The following is a 24,009-nucleotide window of genomic DNA, read 5'->3' on the forward strand; positions in this document are numbered from 1 at the left end:
CAGACAGCCACACAGACAGCCACACAGACAGCCACACAGACAGCCACACAGACAGCTACACAGACAGCCACACAGACAGCCACACAGACAGCCACACAGACAGCCACACAGACAGCCACACAGACAGCTACAGAGACAGCCACACAGACAGCTACACAGACAGCCACACAGACAGCCACACAGACAGCCACACAGACAGCTACACAGACAGCTACACAGACAGCCACACAGACAGCTACAGAGACAGCCACACAGAAAGCTACACAGACAGCTACAGACACAGCTACACAGACAGCTACAGAGACAGCCACACAGACAGCCACACAGACAGCCACACAGACAGCCACACAGACAGCCACACAGACAGCCACACAGACAGCTACACAGACAGCTACAAAGACAGCTACACAGACAGCTACACAGACAGCTACAGAGACAGCTACACAGACAGCTACACAGACAGCCACACAGAGAGCTACACAGACAGCCACAGAGACAGCCACACAGATAGCCACACCGACAGCCACACAGACAGCTACACAGACAGCCACACAGAGAGCTACACAGACAGCTACACAGACAGCCTCAGAGACAGCCACACAGATAGCCACACCGACAGCCACACAGACAGCCACACAGACAGCCACTGAGACAGCCACACAGACAGCCACACAGACAGCCACACAGACAGCCACAGAGACAGCCACAGAGACAGCTACACAGACAGCCACACAGACAGCCACACAGACAGCCTCAGAGACAGCCACACAGATAGCCACACCGACAGCCACACAGACAGCCACACAGACAGCCACACAGACAGCCACACAGACATCTACACAGACAGCCACACAGACAGCCACACAGACAGCCACAGAGACAGCCACAGAGACAGCTACACAGACAGCCACACAGACAGCTACACAGACAGCCACACAGACAGCCACACAGACAGCCACACAGACAGCTACACAGACAGCCACACAGACAGCTACACAGACAGCCACACAGACAGCCACACAGACAGCCACACAGACAGCTACACAGACAGCCACACAGACAGCTCCACAGACAGCCACACAGACAGCCACAGAGACAGCTACACAGACAGCCACACAGACAGCCACACAGACAGCTACACAGACAGCCACAGAGACAGCCACACAGACAGCCACACAGACAGCCACACAGACAGCCACAGAGACAGCTGCACAGACAGCCACACAGACAGCTGCACAGACAGCCACACAGACAGCCACACAGACAGCTACAGACACAGCTACACAGACAGCCACACAGACAGCTACACAGACAGCCACAGAGACAGCTACACAGACAGCCATACAGACAGCTACAGAGACAATTTGTCCAGTGCTTCAACTGGGTCATCGAGCTCGTGACCTCTGGGTTGCAATTCCAGTGTGCTGACCGTAATCCCGCAGCAGCATTCACATGCCAGGCAAGTTGTCTCACGGGACACGTATGGTATCGTGGTGCGCAAGAACAAACAATGAATTAGCAGCTGATGCAAATAATGTCCAGGTGACACAAAATGTTACATCGAGCCTGATGGAGCGAACGAACGAGGAACCTCGCAGACGAGGCGGTAAACAACACGTGACAAAAATTATCGATTCTTGACTTGGATCGCATCTCACGGGACCTCGACGTGTCATCGAATTTTGCCTCGTCGGACGGAGCCGTGAACTTGATGCATGGTCCACGAGATAAGGACCGTGTATTTGTCGAGTAGGGGGGGGGATGGTTGGACGAGTGGCTGGAGTGGTGGCGTGGTGGCGTAGCGCTGAACACACTGCACCCTGAACCCGGATACCCAGGATTTGCCAACTCTTCCGTGGCCATGGCTGACAGCGCTGCTGGTGAGTGATTATTGAACCGTCGTGAGCACCGGCGACCCGCGCTGATCATCACGGCGAGGTACGGCACGACGACCCGACCCGTAGCCCACGCGCGGCGTGGAAGAGGCACAAGATCCAGCAGCGGAGCGACGAAGAGGGCTGCTGTTACGTGAACACCCGGTCGTGTTTTCCGCTAACCGCTGGGCTCTCTGGTCTGCTGCTGCTGCTGCTACTACTACTGTTGCTACTACTACTGCTGCTGCTACTGCTGCTACTACTGCTGCTGCTACTGCTGCTGCTACTGCTGCTACTGCTACTACTGCTGCTGCTGCTGCTACTGCTGCTATTGCTACTACTGCTACTGCTGCTGTTGCTACTGCTGCTGCTACTGCTACTGCTGCTATTGCTACTACTGCTACTGCTGCTGTTGCTACTGCTACTACTGCTACTATTGCTACTACTACTGCTTCTGCTGCTATTGCTACTACTGCTGCTACTGCTACTACTGCTGCTGCTACTGCTACTACTGCTGCTGCTGCTACGTATGTTTCCGCGGTTGTGCGGTGCAGCTCTCGGGAGTTGTTTTTGGTCGTTGTGAGGTTTGATTGTACCGGGTGTTGTAAGGGATAAGTACGCCGGTGTACATTTCCATAATAGAGGGGATTTTTTGCGTGGTGGGGGGGTGGGGGTGTTCGATGGGGTTAGATCGGGGTAAGTATAAATGCTGCCGTTGACCCCGTCGCCATCCGACACGGCCAATCCGTAAGGAGGTTTGTCACGTTAACAGAACGTGGCAATTCGTTACCAGTCCAGCATACGGGTTGTGTGTTGGAGAATAAACCCACAACCCGATTTAATCCCAAAACAAACTAAAAAACGCCTCTGTTGTGGATAACATTGGGTGCGAAAAGCCACGTGATTAACAGACGTGCATTTAAATTTTGATTTAAAGCTTTCGTGACTGCAGGGATTCATCTTCTTGGTTCTTTCGGTAAAGTCACGTAGAATGGAAATAATAAAATAATAAAAATAAACCAATAAAATAATTCTCACGACGTTTCGGCCACAACCTGAGGACGGCTGCTTGCGTTGTGGCCGAAACGTGAGAATTATTTTTTTATTTTTAATGTTTATTATTTTATTATTTCCATTCTACGTGACTTTACCGAAAGAACCAAGAAGAGACGTGCATTTGTTCGGCGTGATGTCCAACGTTTCGCTCCACGTGCTGGTAGCTTATTCGGGAATTCGGTTCTTGTGAGAAAACTCATCAGGGAGCTTGGTTGGTGGTCCGTTCGATGTGTGCTTAGCAGTAGCAGGAGATGGGGAGGGAGAGGTGAGGGGATGGGGTTCGGGTTGACCACCTGCTTGGTACACCACTTTAACATCCTTCAACTGTCTTCTTGGTTCTTTCGGTAAAGTCACGTAGAATGGAAATAATAAAATAATCCCATAGACTCCAATGTTAAAGTCTCCCATAGACTTCAATGTTAAAGTCTCCCATAGACTCCAATGTTAAAGTCTCCCATAGACTCCACTGTTAAAGTCTTCCAGAGACTCCAATTTTAAAGTCTCCCATAGGCTCCAATGTTAAAGTTTCCCATAGGCTCAAATGTTAAAGTCTCCCATAGACTCCAATGTTAAAGTTTCCCATAGACTCCAATGTTAAAGTCTCCCATAGACTCCAATTTGAAAGTCTCCCATAGGCTCCAATGTTGAAGTTTCCCATAGGCTCCATTGTTAAAGTCTCCCATAGACCCCAATGTTAAAGTTTCCCATAGACTCCAATGTTAAATTCTCCCATAGACTCCAATGTTAAATTCTCCCATAGCCTCCAATGTTAAAGTCTCCCATAGACTCCAATGTTAAAGTTTCCCATAGACTCCAATGTTAAATTCTCCCATAGACTCCAATGTTAAATTCTCCCATAGCCTCCAATGTTAAAGTCTCCCATAGACTCCAATTTGAAAGTCTCCCATAGGCTCCAATGTTAAAGTTTCCCATAGGCTCCATTGTTAAAGTCTCCCATAGACTCCAATGTTAAATTCTCCCATAGCCTCCAATGTTAAAGTCTCCCATAGACTCCAATGTTAAAGTCTCCCATAGACTCCAATGTTAAAGTCTCCCATAGACTCCAATGTTAAAGTCTCCCAGAGACTCCAATGTTAAAGTTTCCCATAGACTCCAATGTTAAAGTCTCCCATAGACTCCAATTTTAAAGTCTCCCATAGGCTCCAATGTTAAAGTTTCCCATAGGCTCCATTGTTAAAGTCTCCCATAGACTCCAATGTTAAAGTTTCCCATAGACTCCAATGTTAAAGTCTCCCATAGACTCCAATGTTAAAGTCTCCCATAGACTCCAATGTTAAAGTCTCCCATAGACTCCAATTTTAAAGTCTCCCATAGGCTCCAATTTTAAAGTCTCCCATAGACTCCAATGTTAAAGTCTCCCATAGACTCCAATGTTAAAGACTCCCATAGGCTCCAATTTTAAAGTCTCCCATAGGCTCCAATGTTAAAGTTCCCCATAGACTCCAATGTTAAAGTCTCCCATAGACTCCAATTTTAAAGTCTCCCATAGACTCCAATGTTAAAGTCTCCCACATACTCCAATGTTAAAGTCTCCCATAGACTGCAATGTTAAAGTCTCCTATAGACTCCAATGTTAAAGTCTCCCATAGACTCCGATGTTGAATTCTCCCATAGACTCCAATGTTGAAGCATAGCTGTCAACCCATACAGTTTACCCGGTATTCTCGTACAGGGAAATTGAGATTTTAGGTCCACAAGGCCGTTTCAATACGGGCAATAAAATGTCTTATTTGTTAGTGTTTCTCCCTTGGGATGGGACTTTATAGGATGAACGTTGATATTTATAATGAGCACGGGGTGACCAATAGGGTCTGAATTGGCCTGCAATAAGGTAGGCACTGATAGTAAGGGGTTGACTGGTATGAGTGGTTATGTAAGGTCTGTTATCCTACAAAGCCACGTGTTGTTTTCATAACGCCAAATTTGGATATAACCCCATGAATGTGTCGGAACACATTTTTGCATAGCGCCGACACGACGTGGATGTTCACGGGATTTGAGTGAACGGAGCTACGTCGCGCGAGTAGGAATAAGCTAAATTTCGATTTAAAGCTTTCGTGACTGCAAGATAGGAATAAGCTGTTGTACGGCTGCTTCGGCGTAGCGTCACGCGGGGCGGGATGCTGCTGGATACTTCTAGACGCTACCCGCGCGCCCCAGTCTTTGTTCGGCCTGCACACGCATCTCACGTGTTATCGCGGACCGTGCTTTAGCCAATATTATTAATTTATAACGCAGATTTTTCCATAATGCGGTGTTCTTCGGGAATGTAACGACTACCGCGTTATAGCAGAACATGCTGTGTACGGTCAACAAAGCCATGGGGAGCGTGGGAAGGCCTTCATTCAACAGTGGACTGGCAAGTGCTGTCCGTGGTAGAACAGCACTTGCCCCATCGTTCTGCTGGGCTATACAAATAATGACAGCGTACCGGAGCACATTTCGTATTGATATTCGTGCCATTCTCCTAGCGCATGGCTATCGCGAAGGTGCTGTGTTTCACAGGTGATATCGTCTGCCAGGGGGGTCAGCGATACTGCTGTGTGTGTGATCCCAACTCAGCAATTTGCAGGTCATTTTTTGACGTACTTTGGACCGTTACGATGGCTCGTTTCCAACGACGTCGGAGGATCTTTAACAGTGTTCTACGGTTAATACGCCCGCAGTAATAACCGGGGAGAGCCGCCGGATTCGAACAACGAACCACAGCTGTATCGTGACACACTGCTCCCCCCGATACTGGTGATCCTGGCCTCCTTTGTCTTCCTCCTATTAACCCGTCGGCGGCCTCCGTTCGCTTTTGTGCCGAGCAGGAGGAGGAGGAGGACACGGCGGAGGAAGAGGCGCGGTGGAGGGGGTCAGGGTCCGGGTCGGCCACGTCTGTCCCGGCTCCGCGTCGGCCGCGATGGCTTCGGCCGCGGAAGCGAAGTCCTTCCCACGGAAGGATCAGCCGGATCCAGGCGGAGTGACCGCTGCGGAAATGGGACCGCTGCTGTCGGGACGCACCGTGAGTCAGTGGCCGTGGGTGTCGGGGCGGCACATGTCACCGTGTTCAGTTGTCGGGTCCGCCTTCGCTAACCCGCAGTGACCAACGTGGTGAAGGAGAGGCGTTCAAGCCGACAGAGAGACGCTTGCATGGAAACTGTCCACAACGGCCACATGGGCAGACACCCTGGGCAGTCGGACTGCCAGGCAAGCGGCAACACACAGATGCACCGATAGCCGCAGAGAAACGCACAGATACACACAGATACAAATATCCCTCGTACAGCCTTTAACAGACTGTTGGGGCGAGTGCTGTTAGCAAGCACCGAATGAAGGCCCGCACACGTGGTGGGGGTGGGTGGCCAGCACCATGCCCGGCCATCTTTGTCTTCATAAGTGGAGATACTCTTAGTTTTTTCGGTAAAGTCACGTAGGTAAAAAAATGAAATTAAATTAATTATTTTTTATTAATTTTAATTTCATTTTTTTACCTACGTGACTTTACCGAAAAAACTAAGAGTATGAATCCTTGCAGTCACGAAAGCTTCAAATCTAGAATAAGTGGAGATGTTTACACACCGCACCAGGTGCTCATTTGAGGCTAAGTAGACCTCAGGGAGGCCCAGGACCGGTTCAGATAATCGCCAATGGTGTTAGCCGTGAGGGGGAATTGAACTCGGGGGGCTGGGTTCGTAGCGCAGGGCGCTAATCGCTACAATCTACCGCTCCCCACCATCACACAGCCACGTGTACAGCAACATGGACAGATACATAGACCATCATACAGACAGCCACACAGCCAAATGGAGAGCCACAAACGCAGCCACACAGGTGCACAGATACGTACAAACAAGAAAAAGCGCAAACGTCTGGGCTTTGTGTCAACACTTGGCGTCGCTTAGGTGGTTTCAGACTTGGCGAAACAACTGTTTGAACATCACGCGATTTAAATAGAGCTTTGTGTCACCCCGCAGTGTGAATAAGGTGCAAAATAACGCTCTCCCGTTGGCAGCGGAGCATGCAAATGCATTCAGAGGAGAGGGTGTCATCTTCTTGGTTCTTTCGGTAAAGTCACGTAGAAGGAAAATATGTTTTATTTTTTATTATTTTATTATTTTCCTTCTACGTGACTTTACCGAAAGAACCAAGAAGGAGAGGGTGTTTTTTGTATCTCGGCGCTGCGCTGCGATGTCTTGCAATGTGCCAGTGCGGTCCTTCTACCAATCCCCTGCTGGGTTTATGGCCTCCCCAAGCCAAGTAGGCCGTGAGCGATATTTGACCATGCTTTCCCCGCGCTGCTCAGTGTGGGTTGGCGAAGGCATAGATGTGTGCGCATACGAGTGCAGTACAGTTTTACTGGTAGGAACCTCCTGGTTACACCAGCCCACAGGGGAGTATTGTGTCCGTCGTGCAGGGAGGGGATGGGTGGGGAGGGGAGGGTGGGGAGGGGCTGGGTGGGGAGGGTGGGGCTGGGTGGGGAGGGGAGGGTGGGGAGGGGCTGGGTAGGGAGGGTGGGGAGGGGAGGGTGGGGAGGGGCTGGGTGGGGAGGGGCTGGGTGGGGAGGGTGGGGAGGGGCTGGTCACCCCGTGGTGCCCTTATAAACTCAACGTTTAACCTACTCACGCCGGCTTGTGCCCGCTCTCACAGTCGGGAATATTTGCGGAATACACCACGCCGCCGTTGACCCTGTCCATTGACCGAGCAACCCAACGTTCCTACCAGCTCCCTCCGCAGGAATGTGTTTCGATGGATTTCGCTGCACTGCAAACAATGCCCCGTTAACACAATTGCAGCGTGGTTTGGTAAATGGCTCAGCTGGTCTTTAAACGACGAATTTAAACAAATGTATGCCATATGCTCCCATTCTATAACGGGCACCACGTGTGTTTATCAACGGGAATACGTATATAATTAGCGGTAATGTATAATTAGCGATGATGATGATAATGTAGAGACGCAGACACATGTTCTTGCTTACTACGAGTCTTTTATTTTGGACGCAACACAAATTCTAGGCCCAGGCTTAAACTTAGTCCTCTCTCCAACCGTCCCCCTCGTGCTGTCCCCTTTTATATCCCTCAAGTTCAAGTTCATGTATTAGGTGTAGCCCTGTGAGCCATTCGGCTCTTGAATCGGGTGCAACCGCAACAAGCAAAAAACAAAAACATGAACAAGAAAACATCTTAAAGTGAATGTGACTAAGTGCAAACAGAAAATCCAAGAAAAGACAGCAAAAAATATTGCAGCAAAAAACACCGTACACCAACGCTGTGTGCAAAAATCCCAGTGGGATGCAAGTCAAACAACAACAACCACAAGACAACTTCGATTAAGGCCATCAGTCTTACTCCGTACTACAACAAACAAACATGGCCAAACCAGTAAACTTTTCGAAATCACCAAAATAAAGCCATAAAGGGCCCCTTTCTCGAATATTCGCTCACCGCCACTCCCCGCAGCCAGTCCTCCACCTTCTAGAACGGTCGTCAACCGTCACCCCGACAGTCCACCCTCGTTTTCACCGCCTTCTTACCTTCGAATTTTCCTTCCAATCAGTTCAATTCCGAGACCTCTCTTGCCAGTATCAAAATATAAGAATAAGTTATATCCTATCTGGCCATCATAAAGCGGTTGTGTTAAGATGTTCACACACCAGACGGAAACCTTTTGCAAGGAATCGTGTCCGCGTTAACCACACGTACTTGTGTTGAACATGCAACAACAACAAAATGCTCTGGTAGTATATGATGATACATTGTCTTTGAAACTGATTGGTCCACACCAGAGACAGCTTTCTTTGGAGCCGCTGCTCTCCCCGAGCTCTCACTCCTGCCCTTCTCATCTCGCTCTGCTCCCCTCAATCTCCCACCTGTCTGCACCCATCTCGCTCTCTGTCTTCTCATCCCATGCTAGGCCACTCCATACCAGAGGTCGCAAACGGGTTTTGATTCCTTACCCGTATTCGGCCGCACCAGGGTCGCAAACGGGTACCCGATACCCGTACCCTACCCGATACCCGGCTACCCGTACCCGGCGGGTATCGTGTAGGGTACGGGTATCGGGTACCCGATTGCAACCTCTGGGATGAAGCCATGTTGCAGGCGCGGGTGGGTTGATTCTAGGAACTTGAATTGTGAGAAGAGACAAGACGTTGGGAAATGAGTGACAAACGGTGACTCACCAGTGACTCACGGCCTTGCCCGTACCCGGCCGCACCAGGGTCGCAAACGGGTACCCGTACCCGGCTGGGTACGGGTAGCCGGGTTTCGGGTAGGGTACGGGTATCGGGTACCCGATTGCGACCTCTGCTCCACACAGACTCTCCTACAGCTCCCCGCTCATCATCTCACTCTACCGCCCTTCCCACATCCTCTACACTCCGGCAACCCAGCCTTTTTATAATAAAAGTCCAACAGTCAACCTTCGATTAGGGGGAAGTTGCTTATTCCCATCTGCTACCCTCATTTCTGGAAATGGATTTCTCCAGCCATCCGTACTATCGACTGCCTGCCTCAAGTCCAGACTAAAGTACTTCCTTTTTTCACAATGACTCGCTGCCTTTGTGCACATATTAAATAAATAAGCCCACGGTTTCTGTACAGTTTCTTTAGATGTGGTCACATTTTGACACTATCCGAAACCAAAATGTGTGGTCGTTTTCAATGTACGGAGACCCCCAGACTCACATAGAGCCCATAGACTCACACAGACTCGTAGACTCACATAGAGACCCATAGAGTCAAATAGAGACCAAAAGACTAACATAGAGATCCATTTACAGTACAATACTCACACGAGACTCGTATAAGTGTGCTGAGGCTTTTGGCACGAACTTTCATACAGAAATTCGTAGCAGCAGCAGCAGCAACGCCCAACCGTGGACTTTCGCCCGATAAAAGATTGTGCGGTGCTTGTTAAATTGATGTTGTTCCCTGTAAATCCTCTGCTAGGCGGACATGCGGGGGGGGGGGGGGGGGGGGCTCTGGTCTGGACCGCTGAAAAGTCCGGCAAGCCGCTACACTCAGTTTAACACGCCGTAGTAGTAGTGGTAGCAGTAGTGGCAGTAGTGGTAGTGGTGGTAGTAGTGGTAGCGGTAGTAGCGGTAGTGGCGGTAGTGGTAGTTGTAGTAGTGGTAGTCGTGGTGGTAGTAGTGGTGGTAGCGGTAGTGGTAGTAGTGGTAGTAGTGGTGGTAGTAGTGGTGGTAGCGGTAGTAGCGGTAGTGGCGGTAGTGGTAGTAGTAGTGGACTTTCGAGACAAATATCATCCATAATAACAGGGTTTTTTGGTTAGATCGGGGTAAATATAAATGTGTCGTTAAACCCGCCACCACCCGACACAGCCAAATTGGTAAGGTTTGTCACATTAACAGAACGTGACCAATTCGTTACGAGTACAGCACCACACCGGTGTGTCGGAGAGCAAATCCACAACATTAAAATCGACGTAAAACAACACAACAGCAACAATAACACCACGCCTTTGTTGCTATATATGTATGACTGTAAATGTTTAGGGTCTGTAGTGTGTGTTATTGTACAGACCAACACGTAAAATGCTGTACGGCAATTATGTATTGTCCAGTCCGCGTGAACGCTGGTCCCCCCCCTACCACCCCCTCCCCACCATCCCCCACCACCCCTCCCCTATCCCCCCCACCCCACCACCCCCCACCACCCCTCCCCTATCCCCCCTCCCCACCATCTCCCACCACCCCTCCCCTACCACCCCTCCCCACCACCCCCCACCACCCCTCCCCTATCCCCCCTCCCCACCACCCCCCACCACCCCTCCCCACCACCCCCACCACCCCTCCCCTATCCCCCCTCCCACCACCCCCCACCACCCCCTTACCACCTCTTCCCCACCATCTCCCACCACCCCTCCCCTATCCCCCCCCTCCCCACCACCCCCCACCACCCCTCCCCTATCCCCCCTCCCCACCATCTCCCACCACCCCTCCCCTACCACCCCTCCCCACCACCCCCCACCACCCCTCCCCTATCCCCCCCCTCCCCACCCCCCACCACCCCTTCCCTATCACCCCCTCCCCACGATCCCCACCACTAGCAATTAGCCTAAAGTACATTTACACATTTCTACATTATACACAATATATAACGTATACCCAGTGCTTGTGTACTATACGTTACATGACGTATTTAACGTAATACAGTATGTCCATGTCCTATTATATTGACTATCTCTTTGCATCCCACTTACATTTTAGATTATTTATATTTTTCAACTACCCAACCAGTCGAAAAATAGTTAGCATCTCGCCACCGTGACGCCTCCAGTGGAGGGCCTTCTGCCAGCGGTGGCACGAGCGAGGCATTTCAGGGCTGAACCTTTACCAATCTGCGGGTGTGCAGGATGCGGGGACGACTTCTGGTGGAGCCACTGAGGAGGAAGAAGAGGAGGAGGAGGTTCCGCTGAGAGTCATCACGCTGCCCGAGCAGGCCCACCACGCCATGGAGAAGATGGAAGAGTTTGTGTACAAGGTACGTGTGTGTGTGTGTGTACGTTGAACTTCTTTCACGCCGTACGTAGCCGACCGTGTTCATCGGAGGTGCGGGGGAAGGACAACAAACTATGTACAGATAAATTTCGATTTAAAGCTTTCGTGACTGCAGGGATTCATGTTCTTGGTTCTTTCGGTAAAGTCACGTAGAAGGGAAATAATAAAATAATAAAAATAAAACATAATAAAATAATTCTTCACCTGAGGACGGCTGCTTGCGTTGTGGCCGAAACGTCGTGAGAATTATTTTATTATGTTTTATTATTTTATTATTTCCATTCTACGTGACTTTACCGAAAGAACCAAGAATATGTACAGATAGTCCCCGAGTCACGATGGTCCGATTTGCGATAGTTCGATCTTACGATGGCAGGCAAACGCAGCAGCATACGAATCTTGGTGAGTGTAGTACAATATGATACATTACAATACGTTCAATGCATGTATGATACGTAGCTTTAGCGATTTCATTTTAGGGTTACCACGATACGATACGTTCAATGCATGTATGATACGTAGCTTTAGCGATTTTATCTTAGGGTTACCATGATTACGATACGTTCAATGCATGTTAAAAGTTTTTATAGCAGATCGGATTGTTTCCTGAAAAAACTTTTGATTAAATTTCAGTTCATATTGGTAGGCCAAGAATTTACCTTGTTTTTGTACTTTACATTTTACTGTGCAATACAGTATTGTAATTAATAAATACATACAGTATATAGTTTATACAGTACGCTACTGTAAATTGCTCTGTTCTGCTAAATTATCACCATTCTTTAAGACTCCTGGGTAGGCTAGGCCATCTTCGACTTACGATTTTTTCGACTTACGATGGGGGTCGTCGTAACGCATCTCCGTCGTAAGTAGAGGACTTACCTGTATGTTGAACTTCTTTCACACCGTACGTAGCCGCCCGTGATAATGGCAGGTAGGTGCGGGGGAAGGACAAAGCTGCCACGCTTCTGAGAGACTCAACCACGACTCATGAAGAGTCCCTCTCATCCCTCACACTCTCAGCACCGCCCACAAGAAAAAGACTAAGATCCCCCGTGTAGCCTCAACAGACTGTTGGGGCAAGTGCTGTTAGCGAGCGCCTATGAAGGTCGGCACGGCACACGAGGGGGTGGGTGGCCAGCACCACGCCTGGCCGCCTTTGTCTCCCCAGTGGCGATGTTTACACACCGCACCAGCTACTCATTTTAGGCTAAGTTGACCTCCTATTACATTGCCACGCTCGCTCAACTTACTACCCCACCTCCATGCTCTTTCTGATGTGCCTACGAGCATATTTAGTGGCCACTCCATATGCTCATAGGCGCTGCCCACTCCTCTGCATCCCGGCTAGCTCTGCCCCGCTGCATCATGGGTCGCGCACGAGGGCAGAATGATTTTTCACGGAGATTTAAAAAAAATCTCTCGAATTTCACAAAAACCCGTGGACATCGGTCGCAGTGTCTGCCGCGTAAGTGACGGCATTTTTTGGGTGATTATCATCGTCGTCGTCATCAACGTTGTTATCATCGGTATCGTTTTAATCATCATTATCACCGTCATCATCATCATTACTCTCATCGTCGTCGTCATCAACATTGTTATCATCATCGGAACCATATTAATCATCATTATCACCGTCATCATCATCATTACTCTCATCATCATCATCACGATTGTCGCCGCGATTATCGTCATCGCTGCCTCTTGTTTATTTTACACTTTTTTTTCTCTGCCAAAAGGTCGTGGCTTCCGAAACGTGCAGCTGCCTTGCCCGTCTTTTGACCCAGAAGACCCCGTTATAGCAACGTGGGAAGTGGTTGTTGACAGTGGGAATCATCAACTGGGCACAGCTGAACAATAGCGGGGGGAGGGGGGGGGGCGTGTGAGCAGCTACAAACACAAGCGGAATTGCAGCGTAAACGAATGCAAGTCGATTACCCATTGTTTTTGGTGGGCGGAGGGGGGGGGTCAGGAGGCAGTCATAACAAGAGAGGTGGAGGTCAATATTTACACTGGGATATTTGCACACAGCGTTGGTGTACGGTGATTTTTCTGCAATATTTTGCCGTTTTTTCTTGGATTTTCTGTTTGCACATAGTCACTTTAAGATGTTTTCTTGTTCATGTTTTTGTTTGTTGCGGTTGCACCCGATTCAAGAGCCGAATGGCTCACAGGGCTATACCTAATAAATGAACTTTACCAAAGGTCACTGAGGTTGGTTACATAGGTTTGTAGGTCGGCTCAACCTCAAATGAGTACCTGGTGTGGTATGTAAACATCAACACTGGGGAGACAAAGGCGGCTGCGGTGCGGTGATGGCCGCCCACCCCCTCGTGTGCCGTGCCGGCCTTCGTAGGTGGTCCTCGCTAACAGCACTTGCCCCAATAGCCTCTTCAGGCTGTACGGGGGATCTTTGTCTTTGTATCGGGAGAGATCGTCCACTAATCTTCTTGGTTCTTTCGGTAAAGTCACGTAGAAGGGAAGTAATAAAATAATAAAATAAAACATAATAATATAACATAATAATATAATATTATTTTATTTTATTAATAAAAATAAAACATAATAAAATAATATAATAAAATAATATTATATTATTTATTATAATATTATATTATTTTATTATGTTTTATTTTATTATTTTATTACTTCCCTTCTACGTGATTTTACCGAAAGAACCAAGAAGATGAATCCCTGCAGTCACGAAAGCTTCAAATCGAAAATCAAAAGCGATTTGCGACTGAGTCGAATGACCGAGGAGCATTTTTGGAAGCGGTTGGAATTGCCAGCGTCTGTTTCTTGTGTAGAGGTGTTACGGGAGGACGAACAAACACACCAGGGGTGGTTATGCCCACACGCGGAAGGATGCTTACATCCACGTCCGCATCGTTTAGCCTGGGGGGCTGAAACGGCGCTGTGATCCCCCACGGCCCCACCCCTCGAGGGGGGAGTTGCTATATAAGGCGGTGAGCCGGTGGGCTCGGGGTTCAGTGTTTAGCTTAAACCAGCGAAGAAGGAAGACCGGCTAGATAGGCCCTGGGACTCCCCTGGATCGCTGTCCTTCTCAGGACCGACCAGGGCAAGCCAGTGGCGTGGCCCCGAGAGCCCAGAGTCGATGCTCTTGTAAGAGCCTGTCTGGTGACTCAGGGTGCCGTGATCGCAGCTTGGCCAGAGCTGGATCAGCTAGCCTCCCCTAGCTCTCGAGTGGAGGACCTGGGAGTAGGCTAGCCGGGATAGAGATCGTGGGATCTCCCTGTTAGACGGGTGAAGGGGCCGATACCCCTTCGAGTGTTGTATTCCTTGGCCTGTATAGAGTGGAACGTTTAATAAAGAAGTGTGCCTCCGACTACGTCGTCCAAGTCTCTTTGAACCTACTACACTTGTGTGAACCCATCCACGGCGCAGGTGTGGGAACGGCGCTGGCAGGTCATCCCGTTCGACCTGCTGCCCAGCTGGCTCCAGGACAACGATTACCTCCTGCAGGGCCACCGGCCGCCCATGCCGTCGTTCCGCGCCTGCTTCAGCAGCATCTTCCGCATCCACACGGAGACCGGCAACATCTGGACGCACCTCATCGGTGAGAGAAGGTTGCGCGATTCGCGGCACCAGGATCGCGGCGATGGCTTTGCCGTCTTTTCTTGGATTTTCTGTTTGCGCATAGTCAATCTGAATTTGGAGCTTTCGTGACTGCAGGAATTACTCTTTTGTTCTTTGGGTAAAGTCACGTATAAAGTAAAGATAAAAATAATAAATTAAATGATAGCATACCACGTTTCGATTGCAACACAAGCAATCGTCATCAGGTATAATGAAATAGCAACAAACATCTAACCAGAAAACTATAGACAGATATCTGTCTGCTTATATGTCTGCCTATAGTTTTGTGGTTCTATTTTTGTTGCTATTTCATTTATACCTGATGATGATTGCTTGTGTTGCAATCGAAACGTCGTAGTATGCTATCATTTAATTTATTATTTTATCTTTATACGTGACTTTACCGAAAGAACCAAAGTGCACATAGTCACTTTAAGATGTTTTCTTATTCATGTTTTTGTTTTTTGTTTGTTGCGGTTGCACCCGATTCAAGAGCCGAATGGCTCACAGGGCTCTATACCTAATGAACTTGAACTTGACGATGTCTTTGTACGTTTGTTCGAGACGCAGGGGTGTCGCGAATGTGATTTGTTTTACAGACGCAGCCTTGCAGTGGTTTAGCAGCAGGGGGCGATGCTGCTACGTGTAAGGAGTGTTTTGCTGGTGGTTTTTTGTCGTTGCAAATTTGGAACGTGAGGCTTGCATACAATGGCCTATGTGTGTGTGTGTCTCTCTCTGTGTGTCTCTGTGTTATCTCTCTGTGCTTATGTGTCTGTCTGTGTGTGTCTGTGTTGTCTCTCTGTGCTTGTGTGTCTGTCTGTGTGTCTCTGTTGTGTCTCTCTCTGTGTGTCTGTGTTGTGTGTCTGTCTCTGTGTCTGTGTTATCTCTCTCTGCTTGTGTGTCTGTCTGTGTGTCTATGTATGAGTCTCTCTCTGCTTGTGTGTCTGTCTGTGTGTGTCTGTGTTGTGTGTCTCTCTCTCTGTGTGTCTGTGTGGTCTCTCTCTGTGTGTGTGTCTGTCTGTGTGTCTATGTTGTGTGTCTCTCTCTGTGTGTCTCTGTGTGTGTCTCTCTGTGTGTGTGTCTATGTTGTGTGTCTCTCTGTGTGTCTCTGTGTTATCTCTCTGCGTATATGTCTGTCTGTGTGTCTCCGTGTCTGTGTTTTGTCTCTCTCTCTCGAATTTAGCAATCTTTGGAAGAACGTAATCAACCAGGTAGGGTGTTGACTGTTATGTTAGCCGACTCTCTGTGTCGTAAGTTTACTAGGTTTGTTTTCTCTTTCATTTCTACCTGATGATGATTGCTTGTGTTGCAATCGAAACGTCGTATGCTGTTCTTTGATAAAGAAAATATTTCTACGTGACATTACCCAAAGAACCAAAGAGTAGTTTCTGCAGTCATGAAAGCTCCAAGTCAGGTTTTAATGGCCTACCCATTTCGAATGGCGTAAGGGGATCGTTACCATCCTACTGTGAAGAAGGTTAAATTCTAGATTTGAAGCTTTCGTGACTGCAAGGATTCATATTCTTAGGTTTTTTTGGTAAAGTCACGTAGGTAAATTTTTTTTAAAATTAATAAAAGTAAAATAACAAAAATATTTTATTTTACTTTTATTATTTTTTTACCTACGTGACTTTACTGAAAAAAACCTAAGAATAAGAAGGTTCAAGTTAGGCCTCGGGCTTTGTGGTTAGGTCAGGGGTCGGCAACCAACGGCTGCGGGGCCGCGTGCGGTGGCTCTTGAAGGACTGCAGAGGCCGCTCTTGAAATTCTAAACAAATGGCTCTTCTTGTTATTGTGGGTGCCGACCCCTGACCATGGAAGCCGAGTTTACCATGGGAGTCCAGTTTACCATGGGATTTCAGTTTACCATGGGAGTCCAGTTTACCATGGGATTTAAGTTTACAATGGGAGTCCAGTTTACCATGGGAGTTCAGTTTAACATGGAAGTTCAGTTTAACATGGGAGTCCAGTTAACCATCGGAGTCCAGTTCACCATGGGAGTCCAGTTTACCATGGAGGTCCAGTTTACCATGGGAGTCCAGTTTACCATGGAGGTCCAGTTTACCATGGGAGTCCAGTTTACCATGGAGGTCCAGTTCACCATGGGAGTCCAGTTTACCATGGGAGTCCAGTTCACCATGGAGGTCCAGTTTACCATGGGAGTCCAGTTTACCATGGAGGTCCAGTTCACCATGGGAGTCCAGTTTACCATGGGAGTCCAGTTTACCATGGGAGTCCAGTTTACCATGGAGGTCCAGTTTACCATGGGAGTCCAGTTTACCATGGAGGTCCAGTTCACCATGGGAGTCCAGTTTACCATGGGAATCCAGTTTACCATGGAGGTCCAGTTTACCATGGGAGTCCAGTTTACCATGGGAGTCCAGTTTACCATGGAAGTCCAGTTTACCAGTAGGTACACAAAAATCTGTCAAAACTTGACCCCCCCCCCGCCCCTGTACGCACGCTTGACGCACCCCCCCCCCCCCCCCTCCCGAATCCTATAGAACGGCCGATATTTAATCCACACAGAAACGATCAAGGATTAATAATATTAACGTGTTTTAGCAAACAGACAGTCCACCGCCGGCTGCATTTAAATAATTAAGTTGCGTACCATTCAAAAGGTGACGGCGTACTGTCGGAGTTTCGTGACCACGCGAAGTGTCAGGCTGCAGCACAGCGGCGTTAGCTGCCGCCTGCTGGGCCACCGCCTCAGGATCATCCACAGCGTCGCTGACGTCGTCGTCGTCGTCATCATCATCATCATCCAGCTTTTGGTTGTTCTCACTATCAGAAGGCTCCGCCGTGTGAATGCGCTGGTGTCGTTTGACACTGGCCTGCGACGAGTGATGCTACACGCCGCACACGGGACATGTGCGCTTGATAATCATTTCAGGTTGTGCGAGTGACGGACAGCGCATTATCAAATGTCCGCGCATCAGCAGCACAAACAGATTCACGGCTAAAACCTTGAGCCAGCGGCAGTCTGTGGAGAGGCCAGATTGAAGGATGTGTCATCCATGGGGCAGGCCGCCAGACTGTGAGACTCGCTGCTGAGCTGCGTGACAGCTGCAATCAGGGGTACGGTGGCATACAAGTGTGGTGACTGTCACTGTGTGGTGCCGGGCTTGCGAGGCCGCGGCGGATAATACGTTGCCATTACGTGCAGCCCGGTTACTGGGCGTAGTAGCACCAGCCCTAGCGGGGCTTGGGTGAGGCACCACGTACGGTGTGTGCGGTGCGGGCTCCCGGTGAGGGAGCGAGAGAGAGCGTCATCCAGCCAGGGTTACGTTGGGGCACGATAACGCCGGTTGACCTGCCGACACGTGACCGGATGGTATTGGAGGGGGGCCACCGGTAGATGGGGGGTCGCTGGGCGGTCACGTGGTGTAGAGGAGCTCTTGGGAGCTTTCGGGAAGGAGCTCGAGAGAGATCTAGAAGGTGGGCGGGGCGAGGGGCGGAGCCGGCCCCAGCACGGGCCGATATCATGGGGGCGTCCCCGCGAGAGGCGAGCGGTTTACACCATTGGAACCTCATTTGCCAGTAAAAAAATATGATAATTGGTTTTTTACCCTTTTATCTGGCAACAAAACTGACACCTTTTTTACGAGGAGTCATGTTTGCATAGACCACGATACCTGCAGTCATAATGCAAACAAAAAACATAACTCTGATAATTTATGCACTTTCCTTGAAGTTGATTGGTCCACACCCGAGACAGCTTTCCTTAGAGCCTAGTCTCACATGGTGTTTGACCAGATGACGCCAAAAGGCGCCTTTTGGCGTCATCTGGTCCAACACCATGTGAGACTAGGCTCTAAGGAAAGCTGTCTCAAGGACAGTGCATACATGATCATAGTTATGCTTTTTGTTTGTATTATGACTGCAGGTATTGCGATCTATGCAAACATGACTCCTCGTAAAAAAGGTGTCAGTTTTGTTGCCAGATAAAAGGGTAAAAAACCAATTATCAGGCTCGGGGTTCTTCGTGTTGCTGGTGATGAAGATCTACGTCGGGTTCAAGAAGCCTCTAGCCACGCGGTCAGGGACCCAGCTCGCGGTGCGGACCGTGATAGCGAGACCGTGTCTCGCTCTGTCGTAGCGTGGTCAGGTGGGCGTTCGACACCCGAGTGTAGGGTGACGATGGTGCCGCTCCCCCACGCCCCGCTCCAACAGGCTTCGTGCTGTTCCTGTCGCTGGGCGTGGTGTACATGCTGCGCCCCAACATGGCGTTCGTGGCGCCGCTGCAGGAGAAGGTGGTGTTCGGCGCGTTCTTCGTGGGCGCCGTGCTCTGCCTGTGCTTCTCCTGGCTCTTCCACACCGTCTACTGCCACTCGGAGAAAGTCTCGCGCACCTTTTCCAAGTGAGTGGCGCGCGAGGGCGCGGGCTGACGGGCACGAGCTCGCGGCCAGCAAAAAACTAAAATCTTGGGCGCCACGGTTGGAGAGATGTTAGTTTGACACGTGCAAGGTTTTCGCGACCAATATTATTCATAATCAACGTTTTTGGGTTTAGATGGCGTTATTTATAAATGTGTCATAACCCTCCACCACCCGACACGGCCATTCAGTAAAAAAGTGTCACGTTGACAAAAGACAAATAGTTCACTGCTTTAGCCCACCGGTGTGTTGAAGCGTGAAGCCACAACATTTACAATTTGAGTAGTACGACGTTTCGCTGGTAATTGCATCCAGCATCATCGGGCAATTCGCCAGAATGGTCAGGCTCTGCTGTGTCTCCCGTTCTTATATAGAGCAGCAGCAGCAGGGTGACGTCATCATTAACTCATTAACTCATCAGGTGCAACGATTTGAGAGGGGGGGGGGTTATTGTAATTATATACTAGATTAGTAATCAGGCAGTTAAATTCATATGAATTCATTGGTTGTGAAAACCTACGTAAGAAGGAAGGCCTACCTTACAGGTCGTGGTAGCTCATTCCCGGAGTCGATGCTCTACCGCAGCGGCCTTCATAGCAAGGCCTCCAGCGGGCCGCTGGCGGCCCCTGATGGCCTTTAGTGCGGCCCCTGACGTGCGGTCCCCGACAATACCCAACGTGTGAGAACACCCCCCACGATCATCGTGATGCTGTCCAAACCTCAATGCTTTCAAACGGTGTGGCGGCCCTCGCACACGGACCGATGTCTTATCGGCCAAAGTGCCCCCCCCCCTCTGAAATTCAATGAAGAATCCCGCTCTGCTCAGCACACGATCGCGTGCCGTTATGATTGTAAAGAACTTCGGACGAGGTGAGTATAGCTCGACTTGGTGGTTTATTCACAGGTCACCTGCAAACGCATGGAGGCCACACTTTTCGAGGCTTCCCTCCAGAATGCGCGCTCGGATCTCTCTCTCTCTCTCTCGGGCCCCTTGTACATCCTGAACTCCCCTTTCTAGCAGGTTCTCCTCTCTCTTCCAATCCCCTTTCTACTTTTCCAGCGGTTATCAACCGTTCCTTATTCATTACTTTAATCTTGCCGCCCCCTTCCCTCTGCACCAATCTGATTTGAATGCTCCGATGCCTTCCAATCAAAAGGGTTGTCGGCGGCTCTGCTACTTTAAACTTGGCTCTGCCTGTGCAGCAGAGGTCGCAACCGGGTACCCGATACCCGTACCCTACCCGATACCCGGCTACCCGTACCTGGCCGGGTACGGGTAGCCGTTTGCGACCCTGGTGTGGCCGGGTACGGGTAAGGAATCAAAACCCGTTTGCGACCTCTGACCTGCAGTCGTCACGACTTCTGGCTGGCTACCCCCCCCCACCCCTGGCCCCCACTCACAGACATCGTGTTGGCCGCCAGGTCCGACCCTTGCGTGATCAGACATCGTCTCCTGCCGCTCGGAGAAAGCCTCGCGCACCTTCCGCGTGCGAGAGCTCTTCACGTGAGCGAGCGTCGGTCGCGAATATCATAACCCGTTCTGTGCCTCCCCTAGGTCGACTCGGCCTTCATTGGGTACCTGGTACGGCGCGTGTGGCGACGGTCGCACACCCCGCTCTGGTTGGTGCTCGCTACCACCGCTTGCCCCAACGGTCTACAAGAGGCCGCGGGGGGGGGGGGGCATCTTTGTACGCGCGCACGTGTGCAAGTGGTGTGCGTTGTGCGCGCACGTGTGCAAGTGGCGTGCGTTGTGCGCGCACGTGTGCAAGCGTGCGTTGTGCGTGTGCGTTGTGCGACGCAGGCTCGACTACTCGGGCATCGCGCTGCTCATCATGGGCAGCTTCGTGCCCTGGCTCTACTACTCGTTCTACTGCTCTCCGCAGCCGCGCCTCATCTACCTCGTCATCGTGTGCGTGCTCGGCGTCGCCGCCATCGTCGTCTCGCAGTGGGACCGCTTCTCCACGCCGGCCTACCGGGCGGTGCGCGCCGGTGAGGCCCGGCCAACGTCATCTTTGGTGACGCCGACGCCGACTGGCGGCGATCGCTGACCGACGCTGATGGTGATCGCTGACTGACACTGATCGTGATCGCTGACTGACGCTGACGGCGATCGCTGACTGACACTGATGGTGATCGCTGACTGACACTGATGGTGATCGCTGACTGACGCTGACGGCGATCGCTGACTGACGCTGATGGCGATCGCTGACTGACGCTGATGGTGATCGCTGACTGACGCTGATCGCGATCGCTGACTGACGCTGACGGCGATCGCTGACTGACGGTGATCGCCGGCCGACACTGATCGTGATCGCCGACTGACGGTGATGGTCATCGCTGACTGACGGTGATCGCCCGCCGACGCTGATCGTGATTGCCAACTGACGGTGATCGCTGACTGACACTGATGGTGATTGCTGACTGACACTGATGGTGGTTGCTGACCCGACGCTGATCGTGATCGCCAACTGACGGTGATCGCTGACTGACGGTGATCGCTGACTGACGGTGATTGCTTATCAACACTGATGGTGGTCGCTGCCCCGACGCTGATCGTGATTGTTGACCGACGATGATCACGATCGCTGACTGACACTGATCGCTGACCGACGCTGATCGTGATCGTTGACTGACGATGATCACGATCGCTGACTGACAGTGATCACTGACCGACGCTGATCGTGATCGCTGACTGACGATGATCACGATCGCTGACTGACAGTGATCACTGACTGACACTGATCGTGACCGCTGACCGAACGATGATCGCGATCGCCGACTCACCGATCACAATCGTTGGCCGAGTTTGAATCTGGGTTTCAGCCGCCCGCAGTCATTAACCAGCTCTTAAGCCGTAGTGAGCCTGCTGGTCTTATTGTGGTAAATGAGTAGGGAAGGTACGTGACGGGGTCGACCGTGCCGTGAGCTTCCCCTCTGCACCTCTGAAGCGGGGCACTCTCGTATTCTTCTTCCCGCGCATCCGTGCTGTTATCACAGCGGTCGGGAACGGAGGCTCCAGCCTTTGGACCTCGGTCCCGGATCTCCAGATTCGCTGAAACCCGCAGCTTGTGCGGGAGACGCGTGACACGCGCAGCCCTGCGCTGCCGGCGTCGCGAGACGCGGGATCCGTGCGGAAACCCTCGCGGCAGGGTGCGACTCTTGTGCAAGAGAACAGCCCACGGAGCTTGATATCATAGAGCTACATCTTAATATCAATTCCAGTGACCTGTGGTCCTCCACACGGGAGAGGGGAGCACTTTCCCACCCGACCTGCCACATGGAGTAATGTTCATTGTGTAATGTGAGGTTATATCCGGGTCGTTGACGGATTACAACTCGTCACGACGATTGGCTCTGCCGGTCCTGGTTCATAGCCAATCGGGGGAAGTCTAGGGGCGTGGCCCTGACGTAATGGGAAGGTGACAGCTGCAAGTAGATGATTGGTTATGCTGGCTTTAGCCACAGCCAATGGGGGGACGAGTCAGGGGTGTGGTCCCGGGAGCCTCTGGAATATTCCATAGAGGCTAACCAGGATTGGTGGAAACGTACCACGTGACCCGGATATTAAATAGGGGTGGAGACGGACGACACGTGGTCAGAACGGGAACGAACGGAGGAAGGGGGCCACGTGGGAGCGGGGCTCTGGGTTGCCACGTGGTCCAGGCTGCCACGTGGTCCAGGCTGCCACGTGGTCCAGGCTGCCACGTGGTCCAGGCTGCCACGTGGTCCAGGCTGCCACGTGGTCCAGGCTGCCACGTGGTCCAGGCTGCCACGTGGCTACGTGCGTCTCTCTCTCTATCTGTCCCTCTCACGCTGTCTGTCAGCAGCGCGAAGGAAAGCTGTAATACAAGTTGAATAAAAGACGGATTCCAGAAGTCGCCTCAACGAGCTTTATTACAATTGCATAACACTCCACCGATATATATATATATGTATTTGTTTCAATTCTTAAAGAGATGGAAATCCCACCAAACTTAAGGCACAAATTGAATGCGACATAGTTTTGTACGTCATCCGTTCGCGTCTGTCTGTCTGTCTGTCTCTCCCCCCGGGCAAGGCGTGTTCCTGGGCCTGGGTCTGAGCGGCGTGGTGCCGACCGTCCACTTTGCGGTGGCCGAGGGCTTCGTGAAGGCCACCACGGTGGGGCAGATGGGCTGGCTGCTCCTCATGGCGGTGCTGTACATCACGGGCGCGGGGCTGTACGCCGCGCGCGTGCCCGAGCGTTTCTTCCCGGGAAAGTGCGACATCTGGGTACGCTGCTGATATTGCCGCTGCTGATGCTGCTGCTGCTGATGCAAAAAGCAGTTCTAAAGACATTGGTTTTCATTTTAGAAGCTGCGCTATAAACTCTACAGTATCACCACTTCCTGCTTCTGTTCAATTGCACAAATGTATCTGCAGTCGATCACCACGAGACGTTCTTGATGGACAATAAAGAGCTGGTTTTGATGTAATCCTCATCAGACGCTCACCACTCGCTATAAACACCGAGCAGACACTCACCACTCGGCAGACACCACCCAACAGATGCTCACCACCCAACAGACACTCACCACTCGGCAGACAGTCACCTGACTCT

At 50.8% G+C, this 24,009-nt stretch overlaps 1 protein-coding gene across 2 annotated transcripts in view; it reads left to right on the forward strand.

Annotated features, from left to right (window-relative positions):
• LOC133356725 (adiponectin receptor protein 1-like) overlaps nucleotides 1-24,009 on the forward strand; it is a 31,461-nt gene that overhangs the window by 3,234 nt on the left and 4,218 nt on the right. The window contains exons 1-7 of one of the 2 annotated variants that reach the window (XM_061574369.1): nucleotides 1,771-1,880; nucleotides 5,765-5,958; nucleotides 11,309-11,437; nucleotides 14,860-15,031; nucleotides 19,228-19,414; nucleotides 21,232-21,419; nucleotides 23,488-23,681. In XM_061574369.1, coding sequence (XP_061430353.1) covers nucleotides 1,862-1,880; nucleotides 5,765-5,958; nucleotides 11,309-11,437; nucleotides 14,860-15,031; nucleotides 19,228-19,414; nucleotides 21,232-21,419; nucleotides 23,488-23,681 — 1,083 coding nt within the window. In that variant the 5' untranslated portion in view covers nucleotides 1,771-1,861. Of the gene's footprint in view, nucleotides 1-1,770; nucleotides 1,881-5,764; nucleotides 5,959-11,308; nucleotides 11,438-14,859; nucleotides 15,032-19,227; nucleotides 19,415-21,231; nucleotides 21,420-23,487; nucleotides 23,682-24,009 lie in introns of those variants that run through there. The other variant, XM_061574370.1, reaches the window with a different exon arrangement.

The sequence above is a fragment of the Lethenteron reissneri genome, chromosome 55 (genome assembly GCF_015708825.2).
Source record: "Lethenteron reissneri isolate LAM-NWPU_2019-01 chromosome 55, ASM1570882v1, whole genome shotgun sequence".
In the NCBI taxonomy this organism is placed as follows: Eukaryota; Metazoa; Chordata; class Hyperoartia; order Petromyzontiformes; family Petromyzontidae; genus Lethenteron; species Lethenteron reissneri.